At 41.4% G+C, this 15,878-nt stretch overlaps 1 protein-coding gene and 1 pseudogene across 7 annotated transcripts in view; both read right to left on the bottom strand.

The window, feature by feature from the left end:
• The window catches only part of TPD52L1 (tumor protein D52-like 1), a 93,641-nt gene that overhangs the window by 21,879 nt on the left and 55,884 nt on the right, over positions 1 to 15,878 (bottom strand). For all 7 annotated transcript variants that reach the window (XM_013966367.2, XM_018052960.1, XM_018052956.1 and 4 more), the window contains exons 2-3: positions 11,194 to 11,309; positions 2,776 to 2,924 (exon numbers count right to left, since the gene is read on the bottom strand). In XM_013966367.2, the coding sequence (XP_013821821.1) occupies positions 2,776 to 2,924; positions 11,194 to 11,309 (265 nt within the window). The remainder of the gene's footprint in view (positions 1 to 2,775; positions 2,925 to 11,193; positions 11,310 to 15,878) is intronic.
• On the bottom strand, positions 6,418 to 8,255 carry LOC102184061 (annotated as a pseudogene).

A 15,878-nucleotide genomic window follows, 5' to 3' on the forward strand; every position in this document is an offset into this window, starting at 1 on the left:
CCCCCTTGGAGCAACTTGTTGTTCTGTTGGGCATCTCAGACTAAACACAGCTCAAACAGAATTTTTTTCAACATTTTATTTTGCCTTGGTTGCTAAGGCGTGTCTGACTCTTTGTGACACTATGGACTGTAGCCCAGCTGGCACCTCCGTCCATGGGATTTCCCAGGCAAGAATACTAGAGTGGGTTGCCATTCCCTTCTCCAGGGGATCTTCCCCACCCAGGGACTGAACCCAGGTCTCCTGCATTGCAGGCGGTTTCCTGCATTTCAGGCAGATTCTTGACTGACTGAGCCCCCAGGGAAGCCCTTGTATTGGGATATAGCCGATTAACAATGTTGTGATAGTTTCAGATGCACAGTCAAGGGATTTAGCCGTATACATGTATCCATTCTCCCCCAGACTCCCCTCCCATCCAGGCTGCCACAAAACAGTGAGCAGAATTCCACGTGCAATACAGCAGATCCTTGTTGGTTATCCATTTAAAATATGGCAGTGGACCTGTCCATCCCAAACTCCCTAGCCGTCCCTGCCCCCCATTCTTTCCCCCTTCCCTGGCAACCATGGTTCCTTCTCTAAGTCTGTGAAGCCAAAACAGAATTCTTGGATCTCCCCACCAGACGTGCTTCCTAGAACAGCAAAGAGGCATACAAAGTGCCAGATGCTGTTCTGCACTCACTGAATCCTCACTACCTATGATAGGTACTAATATGATCTCATTTCATGGAAGCCCCTCTATGCGTGGGAGAGAAGTATCAGCAAAGAGAAAAACTGTTTCCCACTCAGAAACTAGGAATGTAATATCTTCAAGTTCCAAAGGGTAATAGTAGGGAAGAAAATGCATAACACAAGGTCAAAAATTTCTTGATGGTGGAATCTGGGGTCAAAGATAGGAAGCCTCTATGGTTTTTCCATCAGGCCCCACCCCTCAACACACGAAAGGAAGAAAAATCACACTAGGATTTGGGCACCTTCTTCCCTTTGGCACAAGACCACCTGGCAAGCAAAATATTTTAAATCATTAGAAAAGTACCACAATAGTTAATTATTTTGTGAAATTTTAAAAAGTAACCCCATAAAAGCAAGACCGTAGAATACTCAAAGTTATTCTATACCTTGCCTAATATCAGACAAGAAGATAATAGCAAAGCTGAAAACATTTCTGCTGGTCTAAGAAAGAAAAACTTGCTTCTCCAGTGTTTCTCCTGTACTCTCACACTTACCAGCACACTCAGGACACTTCTGACGCCGGATGTGTTTGTGTGGAGGGGTTTGTCACATCAAGAGGTTCTGCAACACCAGCTGAGTCTCCTACAATTTAATTCTGACACTACCTGGAGATCGCATCAGATCCCACAGGTTAAGGGTTCAGTCCCACAAGACTGCGCCCCACTCACCCCACTTCAGATACAAATCACAGTATCACCAGTGCCCCTGACCAAAGTGTTAGTCACTCAGTCATGTCCGACTCTGCGACCCCATAGACTGCAGCCCACAGGCTCCTCTGTTCATGGAATTCTCCAGGCAAGAATACTGGACTGGGTTGCCATGCCCTTCTCCAGGGAATCTTCCCGACGAAGGAATTGAATCTGGGTCTTCCACATTGCAGGTACTGTCTGAGCCACCAGGGAAGTCCAAGGCGCTATAAATCAGAGGTTCCTACAACCTCCTCCCCAAGTTCAATTAATTTGCTAGAGTGGCTCACACAACTTAAGAAAACAGATTACTTGCTCGGTTATACTGCTTTATTGTAAAAATTATATGATAAAAGATACAGATGAACAGCCCGATGAAAGAGGCATGTGGGGATGGGAACCCATCCCCATGTTCCCATGGGAACACATGCTTTCCATGCTCTCTCCTGGGACACCACCTGCCTGGCACTTCCGTGGGTTCAGCAATCTCAAAGCTCTCCAAATGCCATATTTTTGAGATTTTTATGGAATTTCATCATAGGCATGATAGACCATTTCCAGGTCCTTTTCTCTCCATAGAGAATGGGGGCATGGGACTGACAGCTTCTAATCATGGCTTGGTCTTTCTGGTGACCGGCTCTCCTCCAGGAGTCCACCAAGAGTCATCTCATTAGAACCAAGGATACGCCTGTCACCCTGGAAATCCCAAAGGATTTAGGAACTCTGTGTCAGGAACCAGGGTCAAAGTGCAAACATGAGAACAAAAGATGCTCCTAGCGCTCTTATCACTTAAGAAATTATATGAGTTTGGGAGCTTTGTGCCAGGAACTGGAGGCAGAGGCCAATATATACATACACATTCTATAGAGTAACAGGGATAAAAAGCACATCCCCCAAATATGAAAGATACAGTTTTTTCTCTTTACGTTAATGGTCAATAAGTCTACAGTTTTTAAAACTGTCAATCATTTTTGATAGAAATTCAAAATATGTAGTGAGTGCCAAGTATTCAAAGGATTTAGAATTTTACGGAAAAACATAAGCCTAAAGTATATATTTAACAAATGTTAAATATATATATATATATTGAAGAGAAAGAATTTAAAACCGTACAACTCCATAAAAGTAGTCTAAGTGAAAACAGAGTTTTGGTGAACAAAATTTTATTTCATGAAGCTACTGTGTAGAGCCTGCATCATGCAATATATTAATGACCATTCATATTTCTATATATTTTATTTCTAGAGAAAATATTTTCCCTGGACACCAGTACAAAATAAGCCTTGAAGGAAAAAAATAAATATATAGAAGAGGCAAGACAGCAGGCTGAGTGATTACTTCTTAAGAAAAAAAATATACTTACGCAGTAGTGGTCTGCACGTCATGCCAGCCTCTGCTAAAGTTCTGTTTTAATTCATTCATCAGGTTCATGCCGAGTTTTTGTTTTATCTCCACAAGACGCCTTTCTTTCGCTGATAAAACTTGCCGTAAGGTTGTAATTTCGTCTTCCAGCTACAAGCAGGAGGGAAAATGATGGGGGAAAATGTCAGACCAGGTGAAACATACAAGGGCGGAAGCTCTCAGTGATCCAAAGCACCCTGGGCACCCTCTTGTTTACACAGCCCCATGCAAGGCCTTAGCAAACACATCCTGTAGAGAAGTCTAATATTTTAAAATGGCAGATTTTTTTAGTTTGAATGATTCTAAATGTAAACACTACTCCTTGTAAAAAATTCACTCATATAGCAAAATACAAAAACAATAAAAACCATGTGTAATCTACTAGGAAACAGACACTGCTTACAGTTTCTGGTTTTCAATCGTCCAAATGTTTTTCTAAAATTATACGTAGATATAATTTTTGAACAGGAAATTGATTTTGTAGTCTATATCTAATAACTTCTTTTCAAATGCCATTAGTCAGTGTTATTTTTTTGCCATCCACACCTAAGCATACATTGTGGTTTTGCCAAGTTGGCATTTTACTACTTACTTCTTTTTAAAAAATGAAGCATCTAAGCCTCATTTACATTCCAAGTGTCACTCCACTCCTGACCACAAACAGCATCACTAACCCTGTCAATCATCTTGCAAATGTGTTCCTTGGGTCACCAGAGACATAGCTGCTAGAAAAACATCTCAACAATGCCATCTACTTTTGCAAAAATAGTGTTGTAAACCTTTGTATTCATTAAAAAATCACTTAAACAGAACTGGCAGAAATACTGAATCACCCATCTGAAATATTCTAGCAGAAAAGAACACTATCTTGGAGCTTTTAATACCAGCAAAATGTCCTAGTAGTCTAACATTATCCATTTTTTTTAATGGTTGTGAAATGTTTTTGTATGTTCATGGACATTTTTCTGAAGTCTTTCTAAAATGAATTCCACCTTCCATGCTGCTGCTGCTGCTACTAAGTCGCTTCAGTCGTGTCTGACTCTGTGCAACCCCAAAGACAGCAGCCCACCAGGCTCCCCCGTCCCTGGCATTCTCCAGGCAAGAACATGTTATAATTAGTAGCATCCTATGTTTTCTTTTTTCTTTGGCCATGCCAAGTGCCATATGGGATCTAGTACTCCTACCACAGATCGAACTCATACCCCTTGTGTCGGAAGCACAGAGTCTGGACCCCCAGAGAAGTCTCCACGCTACCTCTTCTTGACAAGCAAGAGTCTTCAGTATGCAGATATATACTCATTACTCCAAAAGGAGTATATTCAGGGGTGACCAAGGGGGACTGTGTTTTCAGTCTCTCCATTAAATGAGAACACATTATCATTTTAAAATCAGATCCCTCTATCCTTTTGCTCTCATGTTATATTCCATATTTTCATCTTAGTCAGTGAGCTCACCTGCATTTAGTCTGCTGCCTAAGATTTCTCAAGGTTGTATCTCCAGCTCTCTTACCATAGAAAATACTTGGGCTTCAGGCCAGCGTTTTATTCAGTATAGAAAGATTTTTTTCTTCTTTCTTTTGAATAAATAATATGTTTGAGTGACTGAAATGACTGGGAATCTGGTTTTGTAGATATATTAGGTATTACTGCTTTTTCCAATGTGTAAAAAGAGTAATAGAAATTTTTTAACTTGCAGAGAAAAATTAAAGATGTAGAGGAGAAGAGAGAGGTTTAAACATCTTGGTATTCTCATCCTTTTATCTATGGAATCTCAGAAATTTATTCAAAATTCTGGGGGACAGTAGGATATTCATTAGTTTTGGGGAGTTGGGAGGAAAGGGTAAAGGATTCATGAGATTTCTAATGACATCCTTGGTCCCAAAAAAGTGATAGAAATGCTGAAGTGACCAATTCATCAAACATCATCCTCAAGAAATATTAAATCCCACACCTAATCACTTAAAAATTGAAGCATATGTTAAAAGGTATTTGTAGAGAAAAGACTTCTAATGGTAAAAACATGAACTCAGTTACTCTATGAGGACTAATGTCAGGCACTATAATGAAAGTCTCACTATTGCAATAAAATGTTAGACTCACACTTCTTAATGCTTCCATTTATATATCAGTGATCTAAACATAATATATGCCAAAACAGTTATTAAGAAAATCCCAAAAGGTAAAATTAAAAGATAATTCCTAAATGACATTAACATGCAAGACTGAAAATGGTCAATCTCATCTCTTTCTGCAGAGCACAGAGTCCTGACACAGCAGAAAGTCCTCTAATCACAAATACTTTAAATGATGATCCTGGTGAGATTCAACCCCTTATTGGACTAATGAGAATTTCTGGCCTAGTTACATCAATTTCAGTTTATATAAAAGTCACTCAGAGAGCACATTTAAAATGAAGATTCCAGAAGGAGACCCCTTTTAAGGCCCTGAGATTCTGATGTCTCAAATTTGGTGAGGCCTGTCTATATATATATATATATTATTTAACAAGTACCCCCAGATACTCTGATGCAGGTAGTATAGAAATTCCACATTGTAAGCCATATCAAATTCATTTTGGAATGAGCTGGAGTGCAGGTAAATCATTAATTGAAGTATTTAAGATATCCTTTCCCTGTTAATTTTAAATTAATCATGTCATCGTTAGAAACTAATAGTCTGGTTCTCTGGTTTCTTGACATCCCCTAGGAGATCTCCTTGTAGGATAAATATTTATGTACAAGATTAGGTATTTAAACTTGGTTACTTAAATATGAATGAATAGGAATTTAAGTATTGGTGAGGATGTGGAGAAATTGAAACCCTTGTACATTGCTGGTGGAAAAAAAAATGGTTCAGCCACTATGGAAAATAGTCCAGCAGTTTCCCAAAAAGTTAAAGGTGGAATTACCATATGACCCAACATTCCTATTCCTACTATATTCCCCAAAGAATTGAGAAGAGATACTCAAACAAATACATGTATATACATGTTCATAACAGAACTATTCACAATAGCCAAAACAGGAAAACAATCCAAATATTCATCAAAGGATGAATGGATAAATAAATTGTAGTATATACATAAAATGGAATATTATTTAGTCACAAAAATAGATGAAGTACTGATGTAAGCTACAACACACATGAGCCTCAGAAACATTTGGCTAAATGAAAGGAATCAGACAGAAGGTCACATATTGTATGATTGCACTTATATGAAATATCCAGAATAGCTGAATCCAGAGACAGAATGCTGGCTCATGGCTACAGAAAAGAAGGGTAAATGGGCAGCAACTGCTTAGCAGGTAAGGGATTCCTTTTTGAGATGATGAAAATGCTCTGGAATTAGACAGAAGTGATGTTACACAACATTATAAGAGTACTAAATGCCACTGAATGATTCATTTTAAAACAGTTAATTTTATATCAATTTGTTACAATAAAAATGCAAAAATACAAATGAACTAATGAGTTAGCTTCAAAATAAAATTTATGTTAGAAGACTGACGACTTACTTTTCTATTTATTCTGCTATATTACATAAAATGTGTCACAAATACAGAGAAAGAAATAGCTTTTAAAACTATTAATTGTCAGTATGATGTTTAGGAGTAACAGCCTTTGGCGTCTTGCTCATACTGCTTCAAATCATGCTTCTTCTCCTGCCCTGGCTAAGAGTAAAGAAGAATTAAAATTAAAATGCAGATAATACCTGGGAGAGTATGACAGGCCATGGGTTACCAAGACATTTGGTCAAATATTATTCTGTGTCTCTGAGGGTGATTATGCATGCAATTAACATTTAAACTGACAGACTGAGTGAAGCAGATTGCTCTCCCAAAGTTGGTGGGCCTCACCCAATCGGTTGATGACTTAAATAAAACAAGAAGGCTGACCCTCCCTTGAGTAAAAGGGAATTCTATCTGCCTGACTTGCTTTTGAGCTAGGACATTGTTTTGTCTTGTTGTTGTTTGGCTTTTTTGTTTTTTTCTTGCCTTCAGCTTCAAACTGAAACATCGGCTCTTCCCAGACCTTTAGACCAAGCTGCACCATTGACTCTCCTGGGTGTCCAGCTTGCTGACTGTAGGTCTTGGGAGCTGCCAGCCCCCAGAATCACATTAGCTGATTCCTTAGAATAAATCTCTTTCTATATACATCCTATTGGTTCTACATCTCTGGAGAACCCCAAGTAACACAGAGGGGTGCTACAGTACGACACTATTGGTTATGAAGGCTTTAGTTGTTCACCAGTTCAGTCCAGAAGGAAATATATACTTGAAGGAAAAAACTGGGAGAGGAAGGAAGAGCCCAGGACACTTATTTGCCAGCCTGAGACAGGTGGCTTGAGGGCACTGTGTGCTTTCCTTGGGAAACCACACGCCAAGAAGGAACAGCCAAAAGAGGCTTGTCTACTTAGTAATGCTGTCTGGTAATTTTCCTACTCTTATTAATACCTATTTTTCTTGAGTCATTTTATCTAGGCGACATTGGCAGTACTTGATTATTATATAATCACAGATTTACAGTTATAATGCCAACACTTCATCCTTTTCAAAAACCAAGCCACATTATAGAATAGTGAGCATCAAATGCAGCTTAGTGAAATGAAAGTGTGAGTGGGATGTTAGTAGCACAGAACTAATGAGCAAGTTTATTTAAAAAGAGAGTTAGGGAAAAAAAAAAACCCCACAGAATAGATGTGTAAAGACCTCAGAAAAGACGTTAGGAGCAGCTGGTAAGAGGACTAATGAGAACAAATGCTTAAAACAAATAGTATTTCTTTATATATGGACAAGATTTATTTTTAAAAAAAAACCCATATTCTACTTCTAGAATTTACAAATACATATATTTGTTGGTGCTATGAGTCAAGTTCATTAGAAATCTTAACTTCACTCCTTCCATGTATACACAAACCACTGCATCAGGTCAGAAGTGATACTGGTGTCGCGTTGAAGGAACTTTTTTTTCTTTTTTTAGAGCTCAGCTTTTTATTGAATGCGTTACTAAAGAGGTTTAGTGAAAAAAGACCAGAGCCCATGTCATCATCAGACTCTTCAGATTCTACTGTCTTTGCTTCTGCTTTCTTCTCCTCAGCTGGGGCAGCAGTGGTGGCCGGGCCAGGTCCGCCAGCCCCAGAGGAGGCCCCCGATGTTGCACTGGCCAACGCCTTTGCAAACAAGCCTGGCCAGAAAGGCTCAACATTTACACCAGCTGCTTTTTTTTTTTTTAATTAATTTATTTATTTTAATTGGAGGCTAATTACTTTACAATATTGTAGTGGTTTTTGCCATATATTGACATGGATCAGTGAACACATGTACACCAGCTGCATTAATGAAGGCATTGATCTTATCCTCCAGACCATCACCTCATTGTCATGCAGAATGAGGGCCCAGTGGATGCAGGCGAGCTCCGAGATGGAGGCCAGGGTGCAGGCGAGTTAGCTAGGAGGGGGCTGCCAGGCACAGTGCTAGTTGCCGGATGAAGTGACAGCCTCACCCCAAAACGGCCTTCACTTCCTCAGAAGGACCAAGCACCTTAGTGGCAGCAGAGGAAAGCTGAAGGAACTTTTAAAAACACATGTATTGCCTGACCACAATAACCAACTCAAGACTGAACAGATTCCTCTTTTAAAATGCAGACTTCCGTCTAAGATGTAGTAGCCTCTTGGACAGTATTTGCTTACGTCTCTCTCCTCAAGGACAGATCTTCCTGCAGCCAGCCCTTGGTAAACAGAACAATATGCTGGTTGTGTGAGGGAATGCAGTTACAGATTCACCCTGAGGTCTAACGGTGTCCTCCTGGGAATATGGGCTACAAAACAGCGTAAGGTGAAAGCAGAGCAGGGTGCGGGGGGAACGCAGCAGGGTGGGTCCAGCACAGCTAGCAGACAGTGGGAGAATCCGAGGGAGGGCAGTGTGCAGAAGGGGAGACCGGGTGCCCGGGGTACCCTGCGCCCCCTTTATGCAAAGCAGTCAGACAGAAGACGTCCTCCTACGCAAAGCTCTTGCCTTGGATCACGGCCACAACTGATTGCCTGACTCGAAAACAATCTAACAGACTGATCTGAGAGGTGTCCACCCACGTGGTTAACAGACCCAGTGGGATCTTCCCTCAAACAGAGAGGAGCTGCTTGTGAGCAGGGGTCCTGGAAGAATATCTGTGGAGAACTGAGGCAGATAAGCTGAGCTGTTTACAAGACGTCTCAGTTCTTCATAGGGCCAGCCGTGAGACTGCTGAGATGTCCTTGATACAATTAAACCCTAGCATCTGAGGTCATCTGAATGCATGTGTGGTCTGAAAGAACCTAATCTGTGTGTGTGTGCGAAGGGCAGGCACTGCGTAAGGGCAGAAAAAGCGGGTTTAAGAAAAGAGTGCGCATAAAGCATTGGTGGCCTGCGGCGGAGGGAGAAGAAATGGGAATGTGAAAAAGAAAAATAGCAGATAACTTCCTCTGCTTTTTGCTGCGCATGAGCAAAGCGCTGTGCCCAGTGTCCCCAGAAGTCACACTGCCGCCTTTAGCAAGACGCAGTGCTTCTTCACCCGAGGAATCCAGAAATGAGAGACAGGAGGCATGCAGGCTAATGCATCGTAAGGGATGAAAGCATCAATCCTGATAACATGAACAAGTAACAGGGAGTCTGATGTTACTTTCAGAAGTCAGGCTCAAAAAGTCTTAGGAGTGAGACACCCTGGAGGATCGTTAATGTGGCCAAATGAGACAAAAATGTGTGGAAACTTGGGGTTTTTATATTCATGGGGGCAACCATTGAGAACCAAGGCTTACTGCTTCTCGATTATCAAAGCAATACACGATCATTCTTGAAAGTTTAGAAAATATAGAATGCAGCCGCACAAAACATAGGTGTATGTACGTGTGTATCCATCCGTCTGTCCATCTACCCATCTGTCTATCAGTAATTGCCACAAGAAAAATCAAGTCATTTTATAAAACTTGGTCTGTTACAGAGGTTGTGTATGAACTTAAACTTAGACGGCAGCAGTGAAGGAGTTAAATTTTAGCTTAGACTCAGTTAGCTAACACCGGTCTGTAGAATATAACTTTTGGACACCAAAACTGACACAAACAAGTCATGATCCAGGATTCCAGGCCTTAAGAAAATGTGGAGCTAGAACGTTCCCTGTCAAGGCTGACTGGTCCATGAACCCTGGCAGGTGTGGCCAATGTGAAGTCAACAAGGTGGTTCTGGATCAGTGGCCACAGACAGACCCAGCTAAAGAACTAGGCCATTTGATCTGAGGCACTGTCCTTATTAAAATAAACTCTGCTGCACTAGAAGAACAAGCTGCTCTTTTATTTGAGCATGAAGTGATTTTAGGGTGTGTCTTGTGAAAGCACCTGAAATGTCTTCAGTCTTATTAAGAGCTATCATGAACACTCACCATCAGAACCTTAGAGCTTGGAGAGTCTGGGATGAATGAAGTGGGGTGAGGGTAAGGTGAAGCTTAATTTAAACCAGTAGAAGAGGCCAAAGCAGGAAGGTGGAGCCCTGCTTGCCACTGGACCAGGGGCTTCCTGTCCTCTGAGCCAGGGATTCAAAATGGGGAGGAACCCTGGCCCCTTCCTTCTTGCCCTATTGCTGCTTCTGCATAAGAAGCTCCCCTTCTCCTGCCCTTTCCTCCTACAATGTAAATGCTCCTTAGCAAAGTGTTGAGGGGCTAGTGGGTGATACAGACAAATGGCTTGAACAAAGAGTTGTCTTCACGACAAGCCAGGCAGCCTCCCTGAATCTAGAACCAGATGCTGGGAGCAACTACACAAGATCTAACGAAGCCTAAAGTCATCACAGTTCCCTCTCCACCCGCAGAGTTCTATTCTGAAAAACAGCACATCAATTTAATAAATCCAGTTGCTTCCACGACTGACTTGTCGTTATAAAAATAAATCATTTCCAAGTAGTTGTTGAGCTAGGCTGCTGACCAAAAACAACAACTGCTCTTAAAAGGTAGCTGGCGCCTTAACTGAGGTCTTGAAGGAATTCCATCAGGTTTAAGCATTGTGATACTAAATGTGAGGTGCATGTTTACAACTATTTATTGTTGCTTGAGCATCAAGACCATTTGTTTTCCTATGGTCACCATTGGGTAATGGACCATTAGCATTACAAAATACCATAGAAAATGAATTATCTTACAATTCAACACCTATTCAATCTTATTAAATGAAAGGCAACATAACTGTACTATGGACCTTTTATTGGACCATATAAATGTTCCAATATATTGGTCCATATAAATGGACCTCCATTTCTTAAAACCTTACAGAAAAACTCAAACTTTTTGGTCAACCCAACATCACTCCAACAATAATTCTGAAAATCCGGAGACAGGCATAGCAACAAGATCACTGAGCATACCTGAACCAGTTCTGCCTTTAACTCTTCTTTTTCTTCCTCGGAGAGCATGCTAGGGGAGTCAGCACTGGCTATTGCATCTTCATCTCTTCCTTGCAGTGGTTCGGTCTCCAACAAACCTTTAGGCAAGATTGGTAAAATATACTGTCACTTAAAGAATGAATTTAGCCAAATTCCAGTTCCACAGTCTGAAGGACTAGATACTCTGATTGACCCTCTCTCTGAAAAACAACTAAAAATTCCAAAGAAAATCATTCTAAATGTGTAATGAGCTGCCAAGAAAGTGAAGAATACTAAGAATCGCCCAAAGTTAAGTGAAAGTGGGAAGCTGTAGGTATAAACAAGGTTTCATTAGTTCTGCATTTGCCACCGAGATGAATCCCAGCCTCGGTTTTCACTGTCCCATGGGATGCAGAGGACTGGGGACAAAGCCCAGGACTATTGACGGAGAGGATTTTATGAAGAGACCCCTCCATAAATCTGCCTCCCCACAGGGCTACACCCTGAGAGTAAGGTGAACTGGAAATAGATACCCTTCCTCCCCACAGGGATCTACAAGGCAGATCACCTGCCTTGACCCTCAGCACAGAAAGGACAGACCAACAGAGCCTCCCCCAAGAATTCATGACATCCTGAGGTGGTCCCAAAAAACCTTGAGATCAGTTCAGTTCAATTCAGTCCTTAGTCATGTCCAACGCTTTGAGACTCCGTGGACTGCAGCATGCCAGGCTTCCCTGTCCATCACCAACTCCCGGAGCTTGCTCAAACTCATGTCCATCTAGTTGGAGATGCCATCCAACCATTTCACCTTCTGTCGTCACCTTCTCCTCCTGCCTTCAATCTTTCCCAGCATCAGGGTCTTTTCCGATGAGGCAGTTCTTCCCATCAGGTGGCCAAAGTATTGGAGTTTCAGCTTCAGCATCAGTCGTTCCAATGGATACTCAGGACTGATTTCCTTTAGGATGAACTGGTTGGATCTCCTTGTAGTCCAAGGGTCTCTCAAGAGTCTTCTCCAACACCACAGTTCAAAAGCATCAATTCTTCATCACTCAGCTTTATTTATAGTCCAACTCTCACATCCACACATGACTACTGGTAAAACCACTGACTAAATGGACCTTTGTTGGCAAAGTAATGTCTGCTTCTTAATATGCTGTCTAGGTTGGTCATAGCTTTTCTTCCAAGGAGCAAGCATCTTTTAATTTCATGGCTGTAGTCACTTTCTGCAATGATTTTGGAGCCCAAAAAATAAAGTGAGGCTCTCACTGTTTGCATTGTTTCCCCATCTATTTGCCATGAAGTGATGGGACCAGATGCCATGATCTCAGTTTTCTGAATGTTGAGTTTTAAGCCAACTTTTCACTCTCCTCTTTCAATTTCATTAAGAGGCTCTTTAGTTCTTCTTCACTTTCTGCCATAAGGGTGGTGTCATCTCCATATCTGAGGTTATTAATATTTCTCCCAAAAATCTTGATTCCAGCTTGTGCTTCATCCAGCCTGGCATTTCACGTGATGTACTCTGCATATAAGTTAAATAAATAGAGTGACAATACAACCTTGACTTACTTCTTTCCAGATTTGGAACCAGTCTGTTCCATGTCTGGTTCTAACTGTTGCTTCTTGACCTGCATACAGATTTCTGAGGAGGCAGGTAAGGTGGTCTGGTATTCCCATCTCTTTCAGAATTTTCCACAGTTTCTTGTGATCCACACAGTCAAAGGCTTTGGCATAGTCAATAAGGCAGAAATAGATGCTTTTCTGGAACTCTCTTGCTTTTTGATGATCCGACAGATGTTGGCAATTTGATCTCTGGTTCCTCTGCCTTTTCTAAAACCAGCTTGAACATCTGGAAATTCACGGTTCACATACTGTTGAAGCCTGGCTTGGAGAATTTTGAGCATTACTTTGCTAGCATGTGAGATGAGTGCAATAGTGCAGTTGTTTGAACATTCTTTGGCATTGCCTTTCTTTGGGATTAGAATGAAAACTGACCTTTTCGAGTCCTGTGGCCACTGCTGAGTTTTCTAAATTGCTGACACATTGAGTGCAGCACTTTAACAGCATCATCTCTTAGGATTTGAAACAGCTCAACTGGAATTCCATCACATCCACTGGAAGCATCACTACAAACAAACCTTGAGATAAGAGGTATTAAATAAAACTCTTTTCGACTTTGGTAATGGAAATATACAGATATGGAGCCTAGCACAGCTGCAGCAGTGAGGAAACATCATGACCACACAGACTCTTGGTAAGGGGCGTGGGAAGTGCCTGGGTTCTTGGTGACACCATCGTGCCACAGACTGTCGAGGGACTTCAGACTTGTCATGTGAGATAAATGCCTTATTAGCAAAAAAATAAAGAGATTCCCCATGGAGTTCATCAGCATCTGGTCAACGCAAATGCACTGTTCTCTAGGGGCATAGGATGCAGGCACACCAATATAGGGAAGCTTTATTTATGACATGAATTACAACAGCACTGGCATTTATACATCTCTGGATAAAGGGAGGCCATACAATAAATTCTACTGGAACAACTTGTTACCCATATCAAAAAAAATAAAATGGGATACCTTCACACCATTCACCAATATTAAACTACAAATATTTTAGAAGACAACATGGGACTTCATATTTATGGACCTCTAGGTAAGAAAGGATTTCTTCAGTTCAGTTCAGTTCAGTTCAGTCGCTCAGTCGTGTCCGACTCTTTGCGACCCCATGAATCGCAGCACACCAGGCCTCCCTGTCCATCACCATCTCCTGGAGTTTACTCACACTCACGTCCATCGAGTCAGTGATGCCATCCAGCCATCTCATCCTCGGTTGTCCCCTTCTCCTCCTGCCCCTAATCCCTCCCACCATCAGAGTCTTTTCCAATGAGACAACTCTTTGCACGAGGTGGCCAAAGTACTGGAGTTTCAGCTTTAGCATCATTCCTTCCAAAGAAATCCCAGGGTTGATCTCCTTCAGAATGGACTGGTTGGATCTCCTTGCAAGTCCAAGGGACTCTCAAGAGTCTTCTCCAACACCACAGTTCAAAAGCATCAATTCTTCAGTGCTCAGCTTTTTTCACAGTCCAACTCTCACATCCATACATGACCACAGGAAAAACCATAGCCTTGACTAGCTGGACCTTAGTCGGCAAAGTAATGTTTCTGCTTTTGAATATACTATTTAGGTTGGTCATAACTTTTCTTCCAAGGAGTAAGCGTCTTTTAATTTCATGGCTGCAGTCACCATCTGCAGTGATTTTGGAGCCCCCCAAAATAAAGTCTGACACTGTTTCCACTGTTTCCCCATCTATTTCCCATGAAGTGATGGGACCGGATGCCATGATCTTCGTTTTCTGAATATTGAGCTTTAAGCCAACTTTTTCGCTCTCCTCTTTCACTTTCATCAAGAGGCTTTTTAGCTCGTCTTCACTTTCTGCCATAACGGTGGTGTCATCTGCATATCTGAGGTTATTGATATTTCTCCCGGCAATCTTGATTCCAGCTGTGCTTCTTCCAGCCCAGTGTTTCTCATGATGGAGTCTGCATAGAAGTTAAATAAGCAGGGTGACAATATACAGCCTTGACGTACGCCTTTTCCTATTTGGAACCAGTCTGTTGTTCCAAAGGGCAAATCATGACAGAAAGGAAGGATAAGATTAAGAATGAGGTATTGCCTCATCCCTCGTATCACCAACACCAGAATGGCTATTGTCCAATAGACCACAAATAACAAATGCTGATGAGGAGAAAAGGGAATCTTTGTGCACTGTTAGTGGGAATGTAAATTGGTGCAGCTACTATGGAAAGCCAGTATGAAGGTTCTTCAAAAAGCCAAAAATAGAACTTACTGTATGATCCATCAATTTCACTTATGTGTGTTTACTCAAAGAAAACAAAAGCACTGATTTGAAAAGATATATGTACCCCAATATTCATAGCATAATTATTTATTACAAAGATATGGATGCAGTCTGTGTCCATCAACAGATGAAAAAATAAAGAAGACATTGCAACAATGTGGATGGACCTAGAGGGTATTATGCTAGTGAAATAAGTCAGACAGAGAAAGACAAATACTGTTTGTTATCATTTCTATGTGGAATCTAAATAAATAAATAAATAAAACAGAAACAGCCTCACAAATATAAAGAACAAACTACTGGTTACCAGTGGGAAGAAGGATCGGCAAGGGGAAACATAGGGGTAGAGGATTAGGAGAGACAAACTACTATATGAAACAAATAAGATACAAGAATATGTTGTAAAGCACAGCCAATATTTTTATAATAACTTTAAATGGAATATTTGTTGTTTAGTCACTCAGTCGTGCCTGACTCTGCGTGACCCCATGGACTGCAGCACGCCAGGCTTCCCTGTCCTTCACCGTCTCCCAGAGTGCGCTCAAACTCATGTCCAGTGAGTCGGTGATGCCATCCAACCATCACATCCTCTGTTGTCCCCTTCTCCTGCTGCTCTCAATCTTCCCCAGCATCAGGGACTCTTCCAGTGAGTTGGCTCAGTATATCAAAACACTGAATCAGCTTTTCACCACCGAAGACCACAGCTCTTGTCAGGCAGTTTTCTTCTACAGCTCAGCTCTCATCTAGTTCCTAGAACCCTGACCTCTCCTCCAGCTTAGGGACTGCACTGATTTCCTGCTGCTGTCATTCTGAAGAACTACAACATCCCC

This window comes from Capra hircus, chromosome 9 (genome assembly GCF_001704415.2).
Source record: "Capra hircus breed San Clemente chromosome 9, ASM170441v1, whole genome shotgun sequence".
NCBI lineage: Eukaryota > Metazoa > Chordata > Mammalia > Artiodactyla > Bovidae > Capra > Capra hircus.